The sequence below is a fragment of the Arachis stenosperma genome, chromosome 3, assembly GCF_014773155.1.
Source record: "Arachis stenosperma cultivar V10309 chromosome 3, arast.V10309.gnm1.PFL2, whole genome shotgun sequence".
NCBI classification, from domain to species: Eukaryota; Viridiplantae; Streptophyta; class Magnoliopsida; order Fabales; family Fabaceae; genus Arachis; species Arachis stenosperma.
In genome coordinates this window covers 81,645,995-81,671,561 of record NC_080379.1, presented here as the reverse complement: position 1 = coordinate 81,671,561, position 25,567 = coordinate 81,645,995, and the positions used below count along the sequence as shown (strand labels likewise).

Genomic DNA, 25,567 nt, shown 5'->3' with positions numbered 1-25,567 from the left:
TAACTAAATAATTGTGTTTTAGGGACTTCTGTATAGAAAGCAAATAAAGGGGAAAGATAAAAGAAAAAGGGAGAAAGAAGAAAAGAAAGTTGTTGTTGTGGATTCTTCTTTGGAAGAAGAATCTTTTTCGGAATCCAAATCAGAATCGGAATTTGACAATATAACGCTGCCAGAGAGAACAAGACAAAAGAGGCTCATGAAAAAAGATAAAATTGTTCCAACGGATTCAGAAACATAAAGTGAATCTCAAAACCAGTGCAATTCAAATGGTTTTAATTAACAATATTTTGTTCAACTTGTTTAAAAAAGCAGACACTATTTCTTTTGAATGTATATATGTCAACATTAATGTAAATGTTAATATTAATGTATAGATCTAATGTTAATGTATATACTGATTCAAGATAGATTACTCCTTGTCATGTTATATACCTGTTGGAACTGCCTGGCTGCTGTTTTGTTGCAGGTTCACAGTGAAAGAAATCAAGGTGATAACCAATACATTATGAACTCCAAAAGAACACAGTGAACCGAAATTTCTATACTGGGAGAACCAAAAGATAGAAACACACTAAATACCTAAACACTGATCCCTAAACCCTAAACCTAAACACTAAAACCAGAACCCTGAACACTAAATCCTGTACCCATAAACCCTAAATCCCTAAAACCCTAAAACCAAAACCCTAAACCATAAACCCTAAACCCTAAACCCCAAAAACACAATGAACCGAGATTAACGCAACTGGTGAACCGAAAAAGTGCATATCTCAAGATAACATAGATCTAATTTTAAAAGAATGCTACTATCAGAACTCTGAACTCTGAACCATGAACCAAAAAACAAATTCTTATTATTCAACTTACAAATTAATGCACTAGATGAATAAAAAAACTGCATATATCAATATAGAATTTCACAAAAAAAGTGACTATTCATTTAAGACTATCAACATTCAGAAATTAAACCTGCTATAACCATGGTGAACCAAAATTTGCTCATGGGTGAACAAAAATTTACATTAATAAAAACTAAAACTTGTAAAATCCTATCTTAGATAATTCATATCTGGTGTATTGTAAAGAGTGGAGCTTGACTGAATCAATGATCCGGAGTCTAAAAGGTTCAACTACAAAAGACATAATTAATTGTATATTAGGTAAATGAACAATTGAATTTTTAACTAATCAAAAGCAAGTCAATTTTACTTCGCTTGGAGCTGTCTTTTTCTTTTTCTTTATGGCATTTGAGATCTTTTTTTCCAGGTTTGATCTAAGTCTGTTCTTGGGCCGACCTCTTGTTTTGATACGTGGTGGGCTTTGAAGATCGTTCACATTGCTTAATGTCGCTTCTTCGTGGGTTAACAAACTTTTTCCTTTCCTTCTCTCTTGATATTCTTCCATCTCCACCATGACCTTGTCAAATGCTCGGTGCAAAATTTCAATTAACTCTTCAGACTCGGATGCAAATTCACATATATTGTATGACCGAAACACCAATTCATCAAATCTCTTACTTCTTTGCTCCAGTACAAGCTCATATGGCTGCTCTTGATGTGTCTATACCTCCTGTTTATGTTCTTGCTCCGGCATTCCAATATGTATTTCGGTGCCACGTTATCCACTCGCTCAAAGCTTAGAATGCTTAGGGAATGGCGGCACAATATGCCCCTAGACTCAAAAAGCAAGCAATTTCACTTTACATCTCGTGATACTGTGTCATAGGTGACGACAAACTTATTGAATGTGGAGTTGGAAACCTGCTCTATGACTTTATATGTTGTGAAACCTAGAGTGGAATGCATTGATCTTGTGATACAATTCACTTTACCTCTAAATTGAGCTTGCACTTCCCTGAACTTCTCATGGGTATATACACGCTAAAACTGTACCTCTATTGCTGATTTTGTTGTGCACGGTATCACAGTGTGAAAATCTGCAGCATCGAATTCTCTCTCTGCTTGCTCTCTGCTTGCTAGGCAATTATCGTATTGCTTCCCGAATTGTCTCAAGGAGCTATTCTGTGTGATGAACTTGTTGAAAAATGAATGCATACTCTCGCTCCTTTGCGTACTTCTCATCCCGGCCCAAAAGTGGTGATCCAAGTAAACTGAAATCCATATATGCCGATCCTCGTACAGCTCTGCAAACCAAACCGAAACTATAAGGTGCGGTGAACCGAAACTATAAGGTGTGGTGAACCGAAAATAATACATGCTTTTGGGAAAAAAAGATATGAGCATAAAAATACCTCGAATTGAAATCTCAATTACCTGAAAGCCACTTGTTGCCGCCAAGACCATACTTTGTGAGGAAATCGTTCCAGTTTCTATCAAATTCGTCTTTTGTGTGCGAGTTCCAAACAACATGGCTCATCTCTTGTTCAATATGAATGTGTCCCTTGTAGCCATTTAGTTTGCTTGGGATCTTCTTCATGATGTGCCAGATACACCAGCGGTGAATTGTTGTTGGCATGCATAGCTCAATTGCCCTTTGAATTGATGTGCATTGATCAGTAAGAATACCTTTTGGTGCCTTCCCTCCCATGCAACGTAGCCAACACTCAAATAGCCATTTGAATGATTGGATGTCCTCATTTTTTATCAGTGTGCATCCAAGAAGTGTCGACTGGCCATGGTGATTCACGCCAACAAAAGAACATAAAACGAAATTGTACCTGCATAAATAACAAGCACACGATGGTGAACCGAAATATATACACTCACTGAACATTAAAAAAATGTTTGAATGAACTGAAAACCTGTTTGTGTTATAGGTGGTGTCAAATGAAACCACATCTCCGAAATAATCAAATGCAGCCCTGCTTCTTGCATCAGCCCATAATGCATGTTTAATATAGTGATCACCTTCAAGGTTGAGCTCAAAGAAGAAATTTTGGTTCTTCTCTCTAACTAGGTACTTCCCAAATTCTTTAGCATCGTCTTCTTCGGAAATTTCTGTACTTTCCTTGTGATGTAATTTCTTACGTCTTTTTCTATAAAACCTAGTTCACGGTGGCTGCCAGCTGCTGCCACAAATGATTGGTAAGTTTTGCTCGGTTTGATTCCGATTTTCTCGTGGGTTTCAATGGTGCGACGCACAAACATGCTAAGCTCCCTGTGTTGTTTGAGCATCTCAGTATGGTCTGGACAACAAGGATGTGAGTGATTCAAAACAACTTTGAAAATTGTCCAAAGACCAATATCCTTCATTATGTGTACATAAATTCTGGTCGAACAATTTAACCCAGCTAAAGGGTTTGTCTTCAAAGTTGGAGATATTTTTAATTTCCACCTCCTCTCTCTAGAGCATACAATTAGCTGATTCTTAATCTTGTCTCCGTCCCGAGTCGTGTTCCTGATTTTGGTGAAAAAACCAACAAGTTTGGAATAATGTTTGTAGAACTTTCTATCTTCTTCTAGGGTCTTGAAAATCATTCCCAGATTTGGGACAAATTTTTCATCCACAATACAGCTGGTCTGCATGGTGAACCGAAATCTTAATTACGGTGAAACAATTATATAGTGCTTAGGGAACAAAACAGAATATATTCGTCCAATTTTTTTTAGACTCCTTTCTTCTTGCCGAACCGAAAACATGAACATGGTGAATCAACTTTTTAGTACTCACTGAACCGAAAAGTTACTCACAATTACTCACAGTTAGTCACAGTTACTCACACTCACAGTTACATATTATCAATTCAATTCAGATAAAGATCACCTAACTCCATTCAATTCTCTTAAAATAAAATTAGCAATTTCATTTCATTGAATTATATTCAAAATTCAATAATTCAAACCTCGTCAAATTGATACGTTTCGGAAGAATTGTCCAAATCGCACTCATTCAACTGATTTGAGGTTGATTCATTCATTGTTTGAATTCAGAAGTGCAGATCGAAGAAGAAAACGAAGAAAAAGATGAACGACGAAGCTAATTACATTAAAATCAATCCAAATCCATAATGCAGAGAAGAAAAACGCGAATAAAGGAGAGCAACAAATTTAATTATATTGAAAAAGGAGAACAGAAAGAACGCGAAAAAGGTTAACGCTATATGGAAAGATTTACGTTGAGAAAAGTTAGTGACGCAAAATAAGGATTAAGTTATATGCATTAGGATTAGGCGCGTCACACAAACCAGTGTGTGTGGGGTGGAGTAAAAAGAACTTGGATAACATCCATAAAATTTTTACATGAATGTAAAACTTTTCCGTTTTAAATAATATAATACAAATTAAAAACAAAAACCTCTTTACATTAGAGTTCATAAAACGTAAGCTCTTACAAAGTTCGAAGGCACCAAATTGGTTAAATTAAAGAAAATGTATGAACACCTGTCCCCTAACTTCCTGCTAATGGCTTCCGTTCATAACTCTTAATATGCAGTCTGATATTCCGTGAGTTTTCTTGCTTGAATAAGCATCAGGAAATCTTTATTTTATCAGTTATCATTTAGGAACCTCGAAATATGCACACATCCCATTTTAACAACACACGAATTGGTACGTGACTACAGATTTGTTGAATTGTATACATATTGATGGATGTATTGTATATTCGTGAATGAAATGAAAGAAAGCTGAAGGGGACGATTCATTCACTAAATCAAATATCTATTTTCAACATAACATTACAATTATAGAGACAAACCAATAATTGAATATCAACAGTGACTGCTACAAAACTTCTGCCTTAAGCGACCAATCACGGCTGCACAATGCTCAGAAATAATATATTAATTTGTATATCTATGAGGACCAACCGAAGGCCTGAAATAAAACACCATAAAAACAACTATTGGAATGCTTGTCACAATTCTCAGACAATTAATATAATCGAGTAGAGCGATTCATCTACCATTGGATTGTCATACTTATGAAAAACCAATTTACTTTCTGCTTCCTATAGTATCATGTCTCTTATCGACACCAAAAAAACAAAAGCAGAGAAAAAAAAAAAGGAATACACTAAAAAAAGGGGAGTTTAAATGATTTTTGTTATTATTATATCCCTGTCTAACCTAAATCTCTTATTTATTAATTTTTTTAAGGGGAATAGTAAAAAACGTTAGATACCAGTCAACCAAACCAGCAGCAAGGGGTTATATAGTTGGTCACCATGATTTTTTGTTTCATTTCAATGTGTAATTTTTCAAGCAGTTATAATTTGTTAAAAAAAAAATAGGCGACCAACCACCTTTTAACCATCGTATGGCCAACAACCCCATCTTTACTCTCCCTCCAGACCCTCCTTCACAAAAAAGAAAGAGCATATTTTGTTAGTTGGTATTCATGTGTGTGTTTCTCTCTTCTATTTATTTATTTATTTATTTTATGTTGATTACATATTGGTTACAAAACCGTTAGTCATGTAGTTCTTGTCAAAAAGAGCATTTAATGAAATTAGGCAAATATCTCTTGCAACAAATACCACACAGTATCATGACAAGAAAAGCATAGCTATTTCATCCCTATGTACAATTCAATCCCATACATGGACTGGCGCCAATCCAACATTAAATGATGAAAGATGATAAAGGATTCATTTGCATATAACTAAACAAAATCTAGTGATGGTATTACCTCAACTTAGTGTTACACAAAAATGCAGAGTGAAGAAGGTTAACATCACCCCCACATCCTCCAAAGTATGTTAGCCTTCCAACATAACCAATTGAGTTGCTACTTTACAATTTCTTTTACTGAACAGCATCAGTCCCAAATTTTTGCACCATGAATTCATCCAGCTGCCCCCAATTTGGGGTATCTGATTTACTCAAGTCGCCCGTTGGTAAAGACCGTATACATTGAAGAATATGTTTGATATCTCGTTGGAGCCTGACATGGAGAAATGTTAAGAAACGTAAATTAAATCACCATATTTTTAATGGAATCTTAAAACTGTAGTTCCAAATCATAAGTTACCTATTCTGTGCTTGGGAGGTGGTTATATCAAATTTCGAAAATGCTTCCGAAATTTGTGAGTGAAATATGACGACAACTTGCCTGAAAGATAGAAAATTTCAGGGGTGAAAGAATTCATATGATGGCTTTGTAGTTATCACTTTTTCTTGAGTTAACAAATCAGGAACACTTTCATTTGCAGCCAGAAAAATAATACAAAAGCAATATGTTAGGAACCTTGTATATAGTCAAGGGGAAGAGAAATAGAAAGTATGGATATGTTGGGAAGGTGAGAATGAGATAGCGATGGGAGTGAGTATAAGAGGGAAAATGAGAATTAGACTAGCTCATTCAGGGATTTTGTACTAGGACAGATCCATAGGAGAGTGGAAGCCTCTCGAAATACTGCCCTTCTTCTACCTTTCTTTCATGAATAATACTATCCTGGGAAATAGAGTGATGTCACACTGATATCATTCTATATCTCCTTGAATCTATACCCTTGTCACTACCTATACTATTCTATTCCTTTCTTTTATCAACATGGTAGAGCAGATAGTAGATAGACCTGTGGTTAGGTGTAGAAGGAAAACTAAGTGTCAAGAGAAATTTAATCATAAATGTAATAACTACAAACATGATACATCACATAGCAAAATGGTGTCATTTAATTTATATAATCGACCCCACCAAATGATATAAGGCTTTGTTGTTGTTGTACCAGGTTCTTACACAAGGTTGTCAATTAGCTATAACGCTATTGCTGCGATAACAGCTATTTGACAACCTTGTACACAATGTCATAAACAAATCATATAAAACAATACAATTACAAATCCAAAATCTGTAACAGCACAACAGTCGCAATACATGTAGATGAACCTTCCACATAACAGACCAAAATAATATGAAAATGAAAACAAACTAAGAAAAGAAAGTAATAAAGATATAACATTATATGTTATCAAAAACAAATTAAGATGGCAATTGATACTAATGCCCACCACTGCATTATGTGTGATCATTATATCATGCCTTTGGGATGTGCTTCTGTAATTCTTTCTGCCCGGTAAAATATTTGTTCAGAAAGTTACCAAAAGGAATTCTTGTGGATTGACAACATTGTAAGTACCAGGGGTTAATTGTTTTCTAGACACAAGCAAGCAAGTCAAGAAACAATTATTAAGAGCTCAAGCATTTGGATAAATCCAAAAGTTGTGTCAAGTGGTTAGTTGCTCCTAAAGTTGTAATATTCTTGTAGAGATTTCTGAGGTTCATACCTGAAGATTGCTTGAACATCATCTTCATGCAAAGTACGAGACAGAACACGTTGGAGGTATCCAACTTCCTAAGAAAGGGGAAAAATGGTTCAAATAAGACATTGCGTTGTTACAACCCGAGTTAAATTATGATATACTCAATTTTAAATCACCCTATGCCATCAAATAAATCCAAAGTATAACCTACAAGCACATGAAGTTGCTATTTGTTCTGGATTTATCTTTCTAAATGTCTCAAAAGTTCAGCAGATTCAACCAGTAACAAAGTTCTGTTGGACAATAGCTTCCTTCTTTATCCTTTTAATAAATAAAAAATTCTTTAAAAGAAAAAAAGAAGAATCACAACCAAATAAAATCTTAATAGCAAAAACTCCAGGGCAGTTCCAGCCTAAGTTCATTTGTGCAGAGCAGCTATGTTTATGCAAATTCTTCAACAATCTTGAGAAGTTATCTCCACATTAACATTTTCAGCACAAATATATCACTATTTTCTTTGATCTCCACACTCTAGAGAATAATAAAGATCTTTTTGTTTGCATATTCACCCCCTCATTACCCCTTTCCGTGCTCCAAGAAAATTTGACAGAGAACTGATCTAACAATAATAAATTAATAACTGAAAATAGCAAGGTTCTGAAAATTGGACCAGATATTAAGCCAAACAAGCCACAAAGCACTAGTTTAATGATTTATTACTTTAACCAGAGTGAAATAATTTTTTTATTATTATTATTTGTAAGCTTGGCCAAACCAAAGTATGTTTGGCCATCTTTATCAAAATGAAGTAGTTAACTCTCAATTTTTTAGGTTTGGCCAATTAACTGGTTTTCAGCCAGTTTTCCCTTTTAAATGATGGTTTCCATTTAAATCAAGATTTTTTAGGCATGCCTGGCCCAGGTACCCAACCAATTCCCAGTACAACTGGTCAGACCAGACAATTTGTTTCAGTTTTAAGAACCATGATTAATTGAGCATAGAGTTACAAATAATATCAAGAAGGAACACAGACAATGTATAAGGTGAAGAAGCTTTATGCATGCAGATTAACCGGAAGATATACCATGATAAGGGGAGAGAGAGAGAGAGAGAGAAAAAGGATACCAAAACATTGAACAAGTAGAAAAATCAGATGCAAAGCACAATCACTCTAATTAATTACATTGTATTTACCTTTGTAAGAGACTTGGCAAACTGACTAGGCTGGGGATCAGTATCCTCAGGTCTATTCCAACTCTCAACAATTTGAGGCAACCCACGCAAATGGACCAGTAATCTCTCTCGCATTATCTGAACTAATTTGGAATGTATTTCATCTCTGTGAACTTTATAATCCTGGATGGAAAAAGAGGGGAAAGAAACCACACAAAATGGAAAATCAATGTGTAAGAGACCACAAAGAAATAGGAAGAAAAGTTTGTATTATTAACACTTGTAGCTGGATCTCAGCTACAAGGGAAGGAAATTCAGAAAATTTGGCAACAAGCAGAGGGAAGATAGAGCACTATAGCAGCTCTGCTCTCCCGAGCCAATTCTCAGAAATGACCTATTTAAAATCCCAATCCTCATTCTATATATATTTCTTCCTATTGACCTCATTCACATACTCTGTACTGACTCTCTGCCATCTGCCATCATCTATTCACACTTTGCTCAATCTGTTAAGCACTGGCCCCCGCCTACCTGTCCTTTTACTACACCTGAATTAATGCCTAAATTGTCCCTGTACTTCTTCTGTTACAAAATATTATTGACAGTTCTTGAAGTCTTCTTGCAACCAAAATGAAATAGAAACAAACTCTTTCATCCATAAATATATTAAACGAGACACAATTATGAATAAAGGGAAAAATAAAACTAAGAAGAAACAACAAGACTCTTTCCATGACAGAAACTAAAAAGAAATAGGGATCCCAATGGATCACTGTTGAGGTATAGAACCATTGATTTTTCATCCTTTGTACCTCTGGCATTTCTTTCCTTCGACTTCAACAATTATCTTTCCATACTTAGGAATGAAAATAGGGATTCTTTTAGTGCAATAAATGAAATAGGGAATCTGTGAAAGAGCGATGAAATGAAAAATGTTTCACTTATTTAATTACCCCTCTTTGGTCCCAAATAAGTGTCCAGTTAAAATTACTTGCCTGAATTAAGATAATTATTAGAAATACCTGGGTGTAATTAAATTGATAAATTAATTATATGAAATTACCCTTATTAACTCTTCTTTTTTAATACCCAGATTCTCTTTCTACTTACACACTATCTCACACTCATTTAATAGAGTTACTTTTTTCAATGGACACTTATTTGATACCTAATAACACTTCTAAAAATAGACACTTTTTGAAACCAGAGTACAGGGAAGTTTTTCACCAGACTCAGAATTGCTTAAGCATGAACTTTCATCAACATGCAGCAACAATAAAACTCACTTCAAAAATCCAGTAGATAAGCACTGATTGAATAAAGACTAAGCATGTACCTGAGCAACTCGATCAATCTCCGAAAGCAATAAGGCTTTTCTAGTCTCCGGTACTTTTAGAAAAAGAATATGCCGAATTTCTTATGCCAGAAATGAAGAACAGAGACCATATCAGAACACATAAAACCTATTTAATAAAATCTTGTGAAACCAACATATTAGGGAAATTTTCATTAAAAACAATAGTTAAGTGCATCCATTAGTACCAGGAATAATAGCATGGGTAAAACTAATGACTTGACTTGCCAATGCCAGATGTTTCGAAGTGATGGACTTCAAACCAGACACCTGCACACAAATTAGAAAATTGAAGAGCCTGAAAAATGACAATACTAACAGGAAAATGAAATGGAATGAAGACAGTCCATCAGAAGGATAAATACTTGATCAAGAAGAAGTGGAGAAGAAACAAAAATTCTAGGGACTGTTCTAACTTTTGACATAATTGGAGTAGCACATACTCGGCATTCGGTTAAACAAAATGATATCCAACATTAGACACCCAACAGTTCTAATCTTATCACTAACACTCAAAAGTCTTACAGTTTTTCCAGTGTGAAACAATACACAAGCTGAAACAATGAAAGTATATGCACCCTTAGGTAAGTTGATTAATGAACAAGTTGAATCCTGAAACCTAGTTCAAGTTTTGCAAGGGAAGCATGTATATTTATGCTTGTAGATAAAAGGCCGGACAACACTATGAGGATAAAATAAGCTGGTTTAGAACAATTGTCCATGTAAGACAACAACCTGCAGTCAAATCAGACAGAACCATGTAATTTATTGTCACTGTCAAGTATCCTAGAGAGCTTTCCCTCAATAATCAGTTTGGTCTCTTGAGTTTTTAAACATAAATGAAATTGCTACTTTGACCAATCTAGTTAACAAAATACTTATATGTATAATTAACTGCCATTGTGGCAATCTAAGAGCTAGCTGACATTGCACTAAAGGTATGAGACTCAATTTGGTCCTTTGAAGTACTAAATTGAATCATGCAGAAGTATGAAATTTAGTCCACTGTAAGACCAAAAGAAATCCCTGAAGAGACCAAATTGAGCTCAACACCTTTAGTGCTATAGTGTTATATGAGCTAGCTGTTAAACTACCACAGTGGCATCTAACTAGGTACGCATTCAATTAATTAGATTGGTGACAGAAGGATCAACTTGATTCACACTTATAGAACTCAGGAATCAAAATGACTATGTTTAAGACCAAACTGATACTGAGTGAAAACTCGTAGACCAAACTGATTCTTATCTCTAGTGAGGAAGTGTGAAAAAAAGTAATAAAGTGAGATACAGTTGGAATCTTGGAGTCAAATCAAGATCTGAAGCTATAATCTAAAACATTTTGAATGAGTTAGGTTTGGTTACTAGCTATAGAGTTTGTACATGTGCTGCGAAAATAACCAAATGCTACCTTATCTCACATCTCACAATCAGTGCAAGAATTGGGAAAGCAAACTGCTGAATACATTATAAAATATAGTGATATATCTAATAGGTAATAACAGTTCAGAGAATAATATTAGTACCACCTGCATAGCACCAGCCCCAAGCACAAGTTGACAAGTTCGTGTGTTGAAAAATTTCAAAATTTCTACCACACGATGTACAACTTCTGAAGAAAGTGACGGCAACAGGTTGTTCATATCAATGTACTCTGACAGCATCTTCAGCAATATTAAGCCACTAGAGCAAAAGCAAGTAATGTAGTTTAATTGACAAGCTGGCATACCAATCAAAAAGACACAAACAAATCATAAAAGTAGAGGTGGACCATGCAGATAGGCAACATCAAATAAGAGTAAACACATAGAACTATAGAAGTATATTGAAACAATTAAATAATCAAGTGTACATAGAAATGCTTATTATGGGAGAACTGCAAGAAAAGGAAAAAGGACCGGGAGGAGCACAAAATGGAGAAGTAAAAACATAACTAACCAGTTTACCATGTGATAACCAACACCTTTGTAGTAAAGAGCCTGAGATGCAGATTTTTTATGATCTTTCTCTGTATTTTTACTTTGTGCTGATGAAATTTTACTATTAGCTCTACTTTCAATTGAATCAGCCTGGGCTTTAGTGTTATCTAATTCAGTAGTAGCCAATTCAGTGGAATTACTCTGCTCCTCAGGTTGTTCAGCATTTGACTGTCCAGTGTCTGATGTTGGCAGAACATCTTTGTAACTAGTTGAATTAACATCCTCAGATTCATTAAGGTTCTCAGAATGCAATGCGTCAGATGAAAAAACCACTTTGATAATGGATTGAAATTCATCTGGAATATCTATCTCCACCCATGTTTCTTGGTCAAGCACTGCCCTAATTTTTGTCATCTGATTGCAAAGAAGCAACTATTAGAAGCAAGTAGAAACTGAGAATATTCATGATAAAACATGAAAATAACAGAGTTGAAACTAACCCGAGATTCATGCTGGAAATCAACAAAGGCTTTGGCCTGAGACTGCAGTGTCCCACGGATGCTGTATCCCAATCTTCCACCAACCTGTTAAATTGAGCATGGGAATTACAAGATGGATAGAAAATAACAATTTCTAAATAACATAATTTCTAATCTTAAGCTTCAAAGCAATAGGAAAATAAGTACTTTTTCTGTAGCAGTAATGAATTCCTGGGTGATGTTATATATGTTCAGAAACTCCTGCAATTTCAGCCTTGGATGGAGAACAGCACGGACCCCAAGAAGCTTTGCCCATCTTCCATGAGCAGCATCACATGCTGCAAATACAGCTTCTGCGTTTTCTCGCAATACATCAGCTCTGTTTAGGACCAAATTCTATGAGAACATCGGACAAATTACACGGCAAATGAAATATATCTAATAGTGCATTATATCTAATTCCATCTTTCTTTTATGTCAACAAGTGTAGGAATTAGCCAGTGAATTCAGCATCATGTTCTCTTTTTAGAAGACATTCATTAAGTTCCATAAGGAACAGTAAAAAAAAATTCAGCAGTTAATCTGAATCTTGAGGCACCTGAGCACCTCTAAGACAACTAATGATTAATAAAATGCATAATATGAAGATAAAAAACATTTGAGATCAAAGAGCATACTGATGTTATTGTTATGGCAATCAAAGCAATTGTTCTTGCACATAAATAACATAGTGCACACTCAATTTAGCTAAAAAATTCCAATGCCAGCATAACATTTTTTATTATATAATGCACTTTGATATCACGAATCTTGAGCAATATAGATCACAACTTGCTTACTTGCACAAAAAGAAACAATTAAGCTTTATCCCACCAGATGAGCTAGCTACGCGGATCAAAAGGCTCATAGTGCTATATCATAAATCATATTTATGTTTGAACCATTGATAAATTTGTACATATCTCTTTTAATAATCTCCACTATGGTTTTCTTAATTCTCCCTCAATATCTAGCTTTAGGACTACCCTCCATCTGAACCACTCTCCTTGCTAGAGCCTCTAAAGGCCTCCTCCAAACATGTGCAAGCCTAGTATGACGAGTATTGGATTTACCCTGAAGGATAGGAATGCTGGTACTGAGAAAAGGAACCAAATTGTTCTCACAATTGCAATCTATGCCACTAATTGAATATTGGGTGGAGGTAATTCAGATATTTTTAATTAATGGCAGAAAACAAGTAAACCTTATGGCAAGATTAAGACTTTCCAAAGGTCTAAATTTAATAATTTTTTTTTATTGGTTTCTCTCTGATATATGTTGAGACAGAAAAGTTTGTCTTCCAAGGGTGGTCCTCTCTTCATCTTAATAAAAAATTTCGTTCAATCTATTGAATTGTGAAATTCAGGTGCCTCATTTCCAAATAGCACCTGAATTTGCAACTTAAAAGGACTGGAAAGGGACCTAGAAAAGAAAAGATTTTTCAACAAGCCTATAATATCAAGAGACCAGATTTAACCTGAAATTTTTTGACATGTTTGCAGAGCTTGCAGCATCAACTACTCTTCCCTGAAACGAACCCCTTGCACCATTTCGTCGTGGTGAATGTGACAATAATGTATGACTGTGAACTTCGCTTTCATTCGGTGTTTCTGCAGCCGCAGCACCATGAGCAATTGCAGCAGCAACAGAATCAGCAGCATAATGACCATCACGGTTGTTCAAAATCCATTCAATGGCCCTTTTCACTTCAGCCGCCCGCACTAAATGTGCCTGCAATCACTAAATGGAAAAAGATCTTATTACATCTCTTAATAGCAGATGTAACAGATGAAATTTCTAGCATATGATTAACTAAATCTAAGAAAGCATCCCATGGGTTCTGCATTCATCCATCAATCAGTTAATGATATAGGGCATTTAAATGGTAACTCCATAGACAGTTTTCAAACACGGAACTAAGATGTGGTTGGATCTATGTAGCTGCATCAACCTAGTGAAATGAGGCTTGGGTGTTGTTATGACGACTTTATGAAAAGATTGATGCTATCATACCATTATCACTAATAATTTAAGTCTCGAGTGAAAATTGGAAGGAAAAAAATACCTTAGTTTTTTAATTATAATTTTAAACTGTCGTAATTCAGTAACTATATATTTATGACTCATGATTAAGATTCATAATCATTACAAAAGTTCGTGATTTTTATTTTATGATATGAAAACCTCATTATACCAAATCTTATTTGTTATTCATAATTAATACTTTTAGAAATTATTTTTATTTTAACAAATATATAATGTTCTATTTCTCTTATATACTTTAATCTTTTTTACTTATACTTTTCATCATAATAGATAAAAAGAAAATATATATTAAATATTGATTTATATTAATTTTAGTAAAATATTAAATCAAACATTTTTCTACTTTACTATCTAAACATAATTTATATTAAATGTTCTAAACATGAAACTATATCTATTAAAATATTTTCTATTTATGAAATCTGTTATCTGTAATTCAAAACAACTAACATTTAATAAACCCTAAGTAGGCAAGCATCTTGAGTTTATAAATAACACATCTTCCTAGCAGGGGTCGTACCAAATGAGATACATAATCTTGTCAAAAACTGGACCTACCTAGCACATCTGTTTAACTTCATGAAGAAAAGTGGGGAACAAGATATCAACTAAAGCACAGAGCAAAATACATCAGCTGACAAAAAGTAAGTCAGGCAGTAACAAAGCAATCCAATCTCATAGATGTGGCAACCAAATTAAAACAACCACAATATGAACACGAGTGCAGCCCCAACTCCAAGTAAGAAGGAAAAAGATCAAAGTCAGAATCAAATATACCAACAGACAACAGAAACTGAACAGTGCCAAAGCAAGCTGACATCCATTTAATAAATAATTTAAACCAAACAAGAAGATACTATTTCAATTTGCAAAGCTAATTTTGCAGTCAAGGAGTCCATATCTGTTTGTGGATCATTGTACATATGTTCTTGCAATAGCAGCAACAGATCATAGATCCACATAAATTTTTCAGTTAATATAAATTATTAGATGTAAACATTTCAAAATATGCAAGAATTCTAGGGTAGAATGTAGATGGGCGAAACAGGTCAAGTAAAACTTACCTCTACTATCATGAAAATAGCACTAAGAAGATGCACAAAGCAATCAGATGATAGGCTCCTCAACTTGCTAGCAAGTGATGCACCACCACCTGAATCATTATTTAACATTGGAAGGTTGATAGTAGTATAGAACCTAGAATATGATGGGGTGAAAAAAAGAATGTATCCTCTCACAATAGAACATGATCTACGTTAAAGATCTCACCATCTGCATCTACAGCTCTGTCTCCAGAAAAGAACTCTAAATCTGAACCTCGTGCAACAAGAACCGGAAGCAACTCAGCAACAGCAGTCTTAATAGCACTCTTCATATCAGTAGTTAGAGTATCCCGATAGATCCTCAGAACAGAGGGAAGTTTAGCCTACAAATAAAGGACTCATTTAACCAATTTAACGGAGTAGTTTACAGAGATAGCATTAATAATTAAAGTGATATTTCTCAGAAAAGCTATTTAATGTAAAGCTCGTGATATTTTTAAGGGACTTTCCATCTTAAACATGTTGGAGACTGAAAAACTGTGCTTTATAGATAAATCTTTTGTTTTTTCTTGCTTTTGTATAGGGGAACCCTTATAACCAATTTGTATTATACTTCTCATCTTAATGAAATTCCCTTTTTTTTAATCCCAAAACAATATTTCTAAGAAAAGCAAAGTCATGTCATAAAAGAATATTAAAGAAAAGATGCATACAACAAACAATAACAAAGCCTTATCCCACTAGTTGGGGTCGGCTAAAAGCAAAGATGCATAATCCTGCATAAAGAAATACCGACAGAGCTAAAACACATCCAACCATGAAGTTCGACAAACAGCTCTAACCAGAAGAACAAGAGTGAATGAAAAAAAAGGGGTAAAAATACGTGCCTCATTCCCTGTATTGTAAAATCTATGAGGCTGAAATATATTAGGAATATTAGGGGTTTTTTTTGGGGGGGGGGGGGGGGGGGGGGGGGTTGGGTTGGAGAAGCAGCTACTCACTCCTCATGAAGTGTGTGAAACAATAAAATCCTGTAATCAATACTTTAGAAGAATATCACCAAGACAGAATGAATAATACAAGATGGGAGGATAAGAGATCCTCTTACAAAAGTGAAAAAACAAACAAAAGAAAAAGTTGTCTGTGTAGTATAGCTTTCCAGTCTCTCAATATGTGTGATGGGGAAAGCCTCCAAAAGTTTCACACCAAACAGAGGTCAAATGTTTAATCTTATCCCACATAACTTGCTGGTCTGAAATACATATCATTTAAGATTCACAAATTACACTCCAAACAATGCCTGATACTACACATAGCCAAAGATATTGCTTTTTTCTTACTCACAAACCAGCAAATCAAGTCAAGAGAAATGGAAACAGGGTTGCAGGACACACCCAACATAACAATGAAGCAAAATGAAGTGTTCTAATGTAAAAACAGACGTGATGCATGCTTAATTTATTTGCTCCATACATAACACACACATTAGGGGGCAAGCCTCGTTTGGCCTTCAACCAACAAAATGTCATTGGTTATAATTCTGTTGAGCAAAGCTGTCCAAATCAAGCATTCCACTACTAATTCTTTTATTCCAACAAACCATTTACCCAGTAGGATCCGGTCAACTTTATGGATCAAACGAAGTTTGTGTCCTGTTATAAAGTATGTCTATAGACAACCACTCGAAATTATTTTCAATAGGTTAAAACTTGAAATTATTTTTCAATAGGTTTGTCTATAGTACTTTTGGTTTCCTTCTTTACACATGACCATAACCCCCTGAAGCGTGACATTATCTTTTCCAAAATAAGTGCTACCTTCCACTTTCTTCCCTTTGCCATCATTTCAAATCCTACTTTTATTAATGGGACCATGTTAGGTACTTGGGTATTATGAGGTGTTAAAAGTCCCACGTCGGTATGGGATGCTTGATGTTGTATATAAGGAGAGTGGTTCTTCCACCTTATTAGCTAGCTTTTGAGGTGTGGTTTCCCACTTTCCTTAGAAACTTAACAATGGTATCGGAGCGTGGTTGTTGGTGCCATGGAAAGGGCTACCTATAGGCTGGATTGAGGTGAATACCGAATACTGATAGCCGGTAGCAAAGTGGCTACCGTTGGGTCAGAGTTGGTAGAGTGAAGCCGTCGTGGACGTCGGCTCTCCAGGGGTGGTGTATTGTTAGGGACTTGGATATTATGGGGTGCTCAAAGTAAAAAATCGGATAATATGGGATGCTTGATGACGTATATAAGGAGAGTGGTTCTTCTCCCTTATCAGCTAGCTTTTAAAGTGTAGTTTCCCACTTTCCTTAGATACTTAATAGACCACATCAAACCGAAAAGTTTCTTGTCAGCAACATTGACTTTTGTTCTGTTTAGCTTTTACCTATGAAAATCGGACACTCCCTTGAGTTGTCGTGTCTACATGTCCGACACATTTCGAAAACAACACTTACCTGGCACGCATGTCTTCCATTTCTAACTATGTTTTAATAAAAAATAAAAAATACTTACATGTCAACATGTGCAACCTTATTCTTGGTCAATATGCTTGAAATGAATTTTAGAAATAGTACGTATTATTAATTATTAATAAAAAAGGCTAAAATGCTTCACATAATTAAAAATGACAAAATATTTTAAAAAGTTAGTTTATACTTTAATATCAATAAAAATCAATATATTATTATAATCTATCTAAAAAATTCTTTATATTTTATATATGTCATATGCCCGTATCTAACAAAAAATTAAAATTAGCATGTCTGTGTGTCCCATGTTGTATCATGTCCTGAGTCAGCATCATAGGCTTTTTTAGGCTGCATTTTTGTGTATTCTTTAAAATATAGATATAAAGACATAGACACTAAAGACATAGACACAACAAGACACAAATTTTTAAACTTGTTTGGTATACAAGTACAAGACAGAAGACAAAATCACAATCTTGTTAAATTTCAATATTACCCTTACAAACTATTATCAGTACCACCACTACACAGCCACCATCTCAACCAAACCACCATCATTAACAATCAGCCACCATTTCAACCAAAAACAACCACCATTAACAATCTAAAACTAAATAACAAATTTAATCAAACAAATACCAATTAAAAAAATTTCAATCCAACAAAATCAATATAAAATTATTTTAACAAAACTTAACCAAAATTCAAACAAATAAAAATTAAATTATACAAAAAAATGGTGACAGAAGGGAGAACGGATCTGGAAATATGGTGACCGAAGGGAGAACTGATCTGGAAACACGGTGCGTGGGAGAACGATGAACGGATCTGGAAATATGATGACAGAAGGGAGAACGGTGCACGCATCTGGATCGTCGAGAAGATGTGAAACAGAGGCAACGACGGCAAAGGGTGACGGCAGCAACCGTGAAGAGCCAAAAAGAAGCGAGGGAGGAGAAAAGGGAGAAGGGATGGGGGTGGTAGCGGTGGTCTGGGTGGAAGAAAGAGAGGAAAGGCAGTGGTCAAGGTGGAAGAAAGGCGGTGGCGGTCTGGTAGCACCACGAGAGGAGAGGTGGCAGTGATTTGGATGGAAGGAAAGGAGGAAGAGAGGCGACAGCAGGCTGGTGGCACAATGAGAGGAGAGCAGCGGTGGCCTGAGTGGCAAGAAGAGAAGATGAGAGGTTAAACTCTGTTTTGGGAGTAGAAGGGATGAAAGAAGAGGGAGGAAGGAGAAGAATTTGAAGGGTAATTTTGGAAAATAAATGTTAAAAACATTGCGTCTATGTCTCAACATCAGTGTTCCACCCCTCAGCGCTATACACAAATTTTGTGTCTTTATGTGCCTTTGTGTCTTCCCGTGTCTATCAGAATTGTGTCTTACTAACCAAACAAGGAACGTGTACCACCATGTCTGTGTCTTGGGTAGACACATCCACCAACCAAACCCACGCTTACTTCCAGACATACAGTCGCATACAACATTGTAGGTCTTATGGATTCTAGGTAAGTTTTTCTATGCGCTTGCATTGCGATTTCCAATTGCAGAAAAACACCTCAAGCACTCTTCTATGACATCAACAACAAAGCTTGAATCCTCTTCCCCTATTTTTCCTTTAATTTCATATGACCTCAAGGTTTTTTACCTCTATGGGTAAGACCTTTGGAATGGAATGATCTTCAATATTCACCTCCAACAAAAAAATTAGCGCATCTTTCTCCTCCATCTAACTTTAAACCAACAAAAAAAGTCATGTGCATGCAAAGCTTTTCTCCATCGCTCTTAACTTCCAATCTATTTCCTGTCTCACTCCCCAAATAGGCATATACCATCAAGAAAAAGTACCCCCCAAGGTAGTGCCTATTGTATATGTTCAATAAGCACATCCAAAAATAAAGTAACAACTCAAAGCTACTATTGGAGCCTACAGCTATAAGAAAATATGTTACGGCCTAAATTCGTTCACATACAACCATGATGCATTCTTTGATTTTTTTTTTTCCTTTCCCGTTTGCTGCTTATATCTTCGATTAATTGAACATAGGCAATATGAACTCCTCCTAGTGCTAACGGACAACAAGTCTTAAAATTTACAAAAGGGAAAAGCACTCTACACAATAACAGCCAAATGAAATACAGAAAATCAATTAATATAAACAATTTTCTGAGGAGTAAATACAGTTATGTTACTCACTGTTCTAAGCAATCCAATTACAGTAGGAAGAAGACGATCTTTGAGATTAGTAGTTTCTTCTTCTTCCAACTTTACCTGGTGAAATACATCTAGAGGTTAGATCACAAACAGCAACCTCAATAGAAACAACAGTTCACACAGAACAATAATTTTAGAAGGAAAAAAAGTAGAGACAAGAATAACATAAGGTAAAACAACAATGAACTCACTATAAATTATAAAACTTTATATTATGTGAAATTTAGAGTGGCCCAAGCTAACTGCTATAACATGAAACAATTAAAATTATATAAATAAAACATCAAGGTGCCTTTGAATTTTTACTTTATTCAACTCATTTACATTCCAACACAAACTGAATAATTTCATCTTGGATTCTTTTGTTATTCTCCAAATTAGTTTATCAAATTCAAAATAAAAAGAGTACTATTAAGACAGAAAATAATACATGAAAATGGAGGATACTGAATCTCCTAATCATCAAACCCATTTCGAACTCCCCAACATTCCTCTAAACTCAGGACACAGCTCCTTAATAGCTTTGATGAAAATAATGACATTTTATGTGCAGGTCTAATCAGAAAGAGTAGCCCAGTTAATCTCTGCAGTGCAAAGTGGGTGCTCGACATAAAAAGATCTGTTTGGCAATTTTCTAGTGTATGTGAAGAAATTTCTCCATTCACGGGAAATCTGTTTTTTGGAGAATATCAATCATTTATATGAATGGCATACGCCTTATTTCAGATTTTGTTTCACCTCTAAGGTGAATTTCTTATCCTGATCCAAATCGCACATCCCTACTTCCGAATAATAATACACCTCTTCTGTAAAACAACAAAGAGAACAACAGCATGTATGTGTGAGCGCATTTAACAATGCACCACATGGAAAATGTTTAAGTATGTTGCAATTTAGAGTTCGATGCAGTTACAAGTATGAACATACATTTTTATTTGTTGTGAAGTATTAACTTAAATACAAACTCCATCAGGTAATATTATATCTAAAGATCATTGGGCAAGTTACATAAAGAAGCAGCTCATTTGGCTATATGCTGATAAATCCCCTGTATCTAGGAGATAATACCCACAATTATAGCATACCACTAAATGTTTGAAAGATTTCCAGCACAAGGGTCATTGAATAAAGAAAGACAATGTAAGTATGAAGAAAGAAAAGCATAAAGTAAATGCAAATGAAAATACAATCTTACTTCATTATCTTTTCCATTCACAGAAAGGGAAGCCCTTGCTTTGGCTTTGGATAAAATTCTCACATCTGTTTCCAAGGCATCATGTATGGAAGTTCGAATAAATTCTGCTGAAAGAATGCTACAAAAATATACAAAAATCATTAAGCATTTCGTGCGGTTAAGGTTTTATTGTTACTCTTTATTATATTATTAAACAAAACAATTGTCCAATCATTTATTAGAAAAATGCAGAATTCATATTCGGCTAAATTCATATTGAGATAATATTTTGTATTTCATGAAATAGAATAATTCAATTTAGCTAAATATATATTCTATAACAAAACTCAAGACTAAAAGTTCAAAATAGCAATGGTCAGAAAAAACAATCATAATATAAGCAAGAGTTTAGAATATTTAAAGCAAGACAAAAGGAATGGAATTACTTGACGAGGAATAGTTCAAATAAACAAGTTTTATAGGATAGAATCAGACATTTGGCTTTATGGTGTAAAGCTCAAGATCTCCAGAGGTCTTTCCCTCTTTTGACATGGGAGATTGAGAAGGTGTGCTTCACTAATCTTTAGTTAGTTATTTTGCTGGGATCCTCCTTTTCCTTGTATCATTCTTTTCACCGTCTTAAGGATATTCTTTCTTGTACCAAAAAATAATAATTAAATAAATGAAAAATGAATTTAACATGTTAAGGACAACCTTGAAATCACAGATATGAACATCTACTCCTTACTCCTCAGCTATCTTTAATACAGATATTTGCTTTTCCCAAGCAACAAGAAATCAAGAATATCTACTCTCGTTTATCCAAATCTGAATAAATGATTTTTTTTGGGGATAGTAAGAAGAATTTCATATCAATTTAGGCCTACTACCACATCCTTGCAATATATTCCTCTGATATTATTGCAATACTACCACATACATGAATTATGATCATATCACATCCATCAAGTCTCTAAGACTTACTCCTGTTCAACCAAAACACTCTGCATCTACTACCTACTCTTATTATATTTCATTTTTCATAGGGATAGGCATAACCCAGACCATCAAACCCAGCCATAATGAACCTTAAATCTTGGCTATAATCAAATTTGAATGACTAATAGTGTTTGAGAAAGAGAGATAAGAGAGAAAGAGACAAAGTGAGAGAGAGAGTAAAAGGAAATGTTCATCCTGAATCACCAACTTCTGAAGCACTGAATCTGTGCTTATATACATAGAGGAGAAGCTTGTTCAGAAAGCTAGTGCAAAGGGTAGAATAGTCTTTGCATGCTTAAGTTAGTTAGAGGATTCTATCCTAGCTGGCACTTGCAATAACTACCTAGCAGATCACCTTAATTGTTTCTAATTCTTCTAGACTTTCACTCAGCTCACTCTATTAATGTTTAATGATTAATTGTCATAATAATAAACTGAATGATTAATTGCATACAACCAAAATATTACACCATTCTTCAAACATTAAAGTCAAGAAGTAGAAAATGCTTTCAAATGAATTTTCAATTTAGGTTAATTGCACAATCAATCTAAACGCAATCGAGCATATAATATGTCACTTAGATTTCAGCACATAGGGTGTGGGTGTACCTGTTTATGGATTCTATAAAACCTATTACATGATCTCTAAGATGACGAAAGCAATGCAGACCAGTCAGCTCATCTCCATCCTGGATGTTGAAGGAAATGAACAGGATAGAAATTAGTGTATAATGTTCTCCATTATCATGTATTGCCATCTGATGTTAAATAGTAGAACAAAAATAATAAAAATGGCATTGTGCCATGCAATAAACAGACTTCAAAGAGAACTTTCTAAATCCAGCGAGATGAGCTAAGCATTAGTTTCTAGTCTTTAAACCACAGTTTTAATGCAACCAGTAAATGCAAAAATGCATAATAGTATCACGCGACTAGTCAACCACTGGGACTTTAGCGTCTAAACATGTTGCGGGCTTACACACGCGTGCACAAAAAGAAAAGCAACATAAATTGGCGCCTTAGCATTTCAGACAAATGCATATCTAGTGATTACTGATCAAAGCAAATCATCAGAAACTTCATAGTAATCTCAACGCTGCGAAGGGTATCACTTTTCCCTCTATAATCTTTAACATGCAGAGTTATGTAGAAACAAAAGTCAAAAGGTAGTAGATTATACACATGAAATAACCATTGGAGTGACTAACCAAAAGTTGAGGATGCGAGCTAGTGTACTACATTGTACCCAGGATAAATGAAATTTAGAACTTGTGTATGTTAAGCTGCCTATAGTAAGCAATGAACACCTGTTTCAGGCATTGATTACTGTGAAGCTCAAAATAAAATCGAAATAATGAGCTAGGATTAAGGACCTTAGTCTTGAACTCATGACAGATCAAACAGAAATGCTCTTAAAAGGGAAAACAAAAGAATGAATCCAAAGTCAAGGTCATGAAGCAGGAAATAATAGTAATATTAGCAAGATTTCATAGATTAAAGAATACCAGCAAATGCTGCAAATCATCTGTTACATCTAGCGCCCCGGCACAATCTGCAGATGCAACAAGCTGCATCACAGCAAAATATATTAACTTAAACGTGATCTCCGGCCTTGAACAATATCAGACATGTAAAGAAAGATGGAAACATGAAAGCCAAACAACAGCGAGAAATTAAGAGAACCCATTTGACAACTATCGTTATAACTAAGATCCATTTAATATCTTGTTTCGTAAAGTTCTTACATGCACAACACCAACCTCATGCACAACACCAACCTCATCTTCAGTCTTTCCCATTCAGGCTAACTAATAACGGATCACATCCAAAACTAAACTACTTAAAAACCAAAAATCGGACTCAAAAAGCGAAAATGAAACAAAATGGTACCAATTTAAGAGCAGAAACAGCTTGGTTGACGTAAAATATAAGCCTCAATTTCTGTTGAAGGGCGAGGAGGTTGGTCCTGGTGCCATTAAGCTCCTGAATCTGCCTAGCAGACTCGACCAGATCCGAATCGATGAGCCTAATCGTTTCCTTAAGCTGTCGAATCCGAGCGCATCCTTCAACGATCTTTGCGTTGAGGTCCTGCAGCTGCCCCTGGGCCTCGAAGAACGAGCTCGACCGGAGCGAGATCTCCCTCACCAGGTGCAGCTCCACCACATCCAAATAGTGCGAGAGCTTCTCCTGCAGCGCCAGATTCTCCGCCATGCCGGAGAACGGGCAAGCGGCCTTGAACGTCGCCCCGTCTTCCAGCCTGAAGTCCTCCTTGAAGTAAAGCGCCGGCACCTCCCGCAGGCACGCAACGAGCGCCTCCCCAGCACCACCGCCACCACCACCATCTAACGAGGACGACGATGGCAACGACGACAAATCCCCGATCTCCTTGGAAGCGTGGTTGCGGATGTCCTCGAAGCGGTGGTAGGGTTCGGAGATAGGGGTAAGGTAGGTGTTGAAGTCGGATCGGGTGATGTCGGAGGCGGCTTTGGTGGCGGCGATGGGGGCGAAGTCGGGAGGGGCGAGGACCGTGGAGGAGGACCACCAGGCGACCCAGGAGGCGTTGGCTTCGGACGCATGAGGGTTGTTGAGGATTGAGGAGAGAGAATTTATGTTGCCGGAGTTTGATTTGGTGAGGTGTGAAGAAGACGAAGAGGTTCTAATAAGGTTGTTGTGGCCGTGGCCGTGGCTGTTGTGCCGGGAATGGCTTGGAGATTCCGTTGGTGACCTTCCCCACTGGTGATGTTGGGAAGGTGGGGAGTCCATGGCTTATTCTCTCTTCTCTTTTTCTAATTCAGGGAGTGAGGAGGGGCATCACTTCTTTTTTCTTTTGGTTGAAGTTGTTGAATGTTGAGTGCGGTGGAAGGTTCGCGAATTCTTTTCAGTTTGGAATTTGGGTAATGTGTGTTGGGGGAGATGGCGGAAATGAGGTTGGGATCTGCGAGGAGGAACAAGAGGGGAGCGCGAGAGATAGAGAGATGGAGGTGGTGTCGTTCTCGGTTTACTTGCTTTACAGCAATGAACTCGAATGGAACAAAATGGTGCTAGAAAAAATTAAAAAGAAAATAAAAGACATTATTAAGAAAGGAAATGAAATGGAGAGATAATTCTCATAACGCAACCAGTAATCACAAGCAAAAATACTCTCAAATTTGTTTTTCAATTATTTAATAAAATATAATTTATTATTTTATATTCTTTAAATAAGACTGAAAAACTATATAACAAAAAATATTAAATAATTAAATATTATATTTTATTAAATAATTAAAAAATTAAAAAAATTCAATCACACTAAATAAACAATGAATTAATAATAGTTAAATTCATTGAAATAGTTATAACTAAATAATTATATAAATTTTATTATTTTTTATAATAAATATTTATTTTAATTTTGTTTTTATACTAAATTAATTATTATTTTTATATTTTAGTCATTCATTAATTAGTTTATACTTATTATATATCGTAAATATTTATTAAAAAATAATACTTGT

At 35.4% G+C, this 25,567-nt stretch overlaps 2 protein-coding genes across 5 annotated transcripts; both read right to left on the bottom strand.

Moving 5' to 3' along the window:
• Nucleotides 1-2,265: 2,265 nt before the first annotated feature.
• On the bottom strand, nucleotides 2,266-3,212 carry LOC130966317 (protein FAR-RED IMPAIRED RESPONSE 1-like). The gene is made up of 3 exons (XM_057891105.1): nucleotides 3,005-3,212; nucleotides 2,762-2,957; nucleotides 2,266-2,677 (listed from the first exon to the last, which is right to left on the bottom strand). Exons 1-3 carry the CDS (start codon nucleotides 3,210-3,212, stop codon nucleotides 2,266-2,268), a joined length of 816 nt encoding a protein of 271 aa, XP_057747088.1.
• A 971-nt stretch (nucleotides 3,213-4,183) lies between these two features.
• Nucleotides 4,184-25,099, bottom strand: LOC130967401 (vacuolar protein sorting-associated protein 54, chloroplastic). 4 transcript variants are annotated; one of them, XM_057892238.1, is made up of 20 exons: nucleotides 23,961-25,099; nucleotides 23,576-23,638; nucleotides 22,680-22,759; nucleotides 21,093-21,210; nucleotides 19,880-19,954; nucleotides 15,444-15,600; nucleotides 15,239-15,327; nucleotides 13,606-13,859; nucleotides 12,297-12,468; nucleotides 12,111-12,194; nucleotides 11,630-12,024; nucleotides 11,218-11,374; nucleotides 9,881-9,962; nucleotides 9,675-9,754; nucleotides 8,360-8,521; nucleotides 7,190-7,257; nucleotides 5,931-6,011; nucleotides 5,589-5,843; nucleotides 5,203-5,256; nucleotides 4,184-4,775 (listed from the first exon to the last, which is right to left on the bottom strand). In XM_057892238.1, the coding sequence occupies exons 1-18, from the start codon at nucleotides 24,831-24,833 to the stop codon at nucleotides 5,705-5,707; spliced, it is 3,129 nt and encodes a 1,042-aa protein (XP_057748221.1). In that variant the 5' UTR covers nucleotides 24,834-25,099; the 3' UTR covers nucleotides 4,184-4,775; nucleotides 5,203-5,256; nucleotides 5,589-5,704. The 4 variants fall into 4 exon arrangements, with proteins under 4 accessions (XP_057748221.1, XP_057748223.1, XP_057748220.1 ...); XM_057892240.1 differs by having other exon boundaries at nucleotides 5,203-5,253; XM_057892237.1 differs by lacking the exon at nucleotides 5,203-5,256.
• Nucleotides 25,100-25,567: the final 468 nt, after the last annotated feature.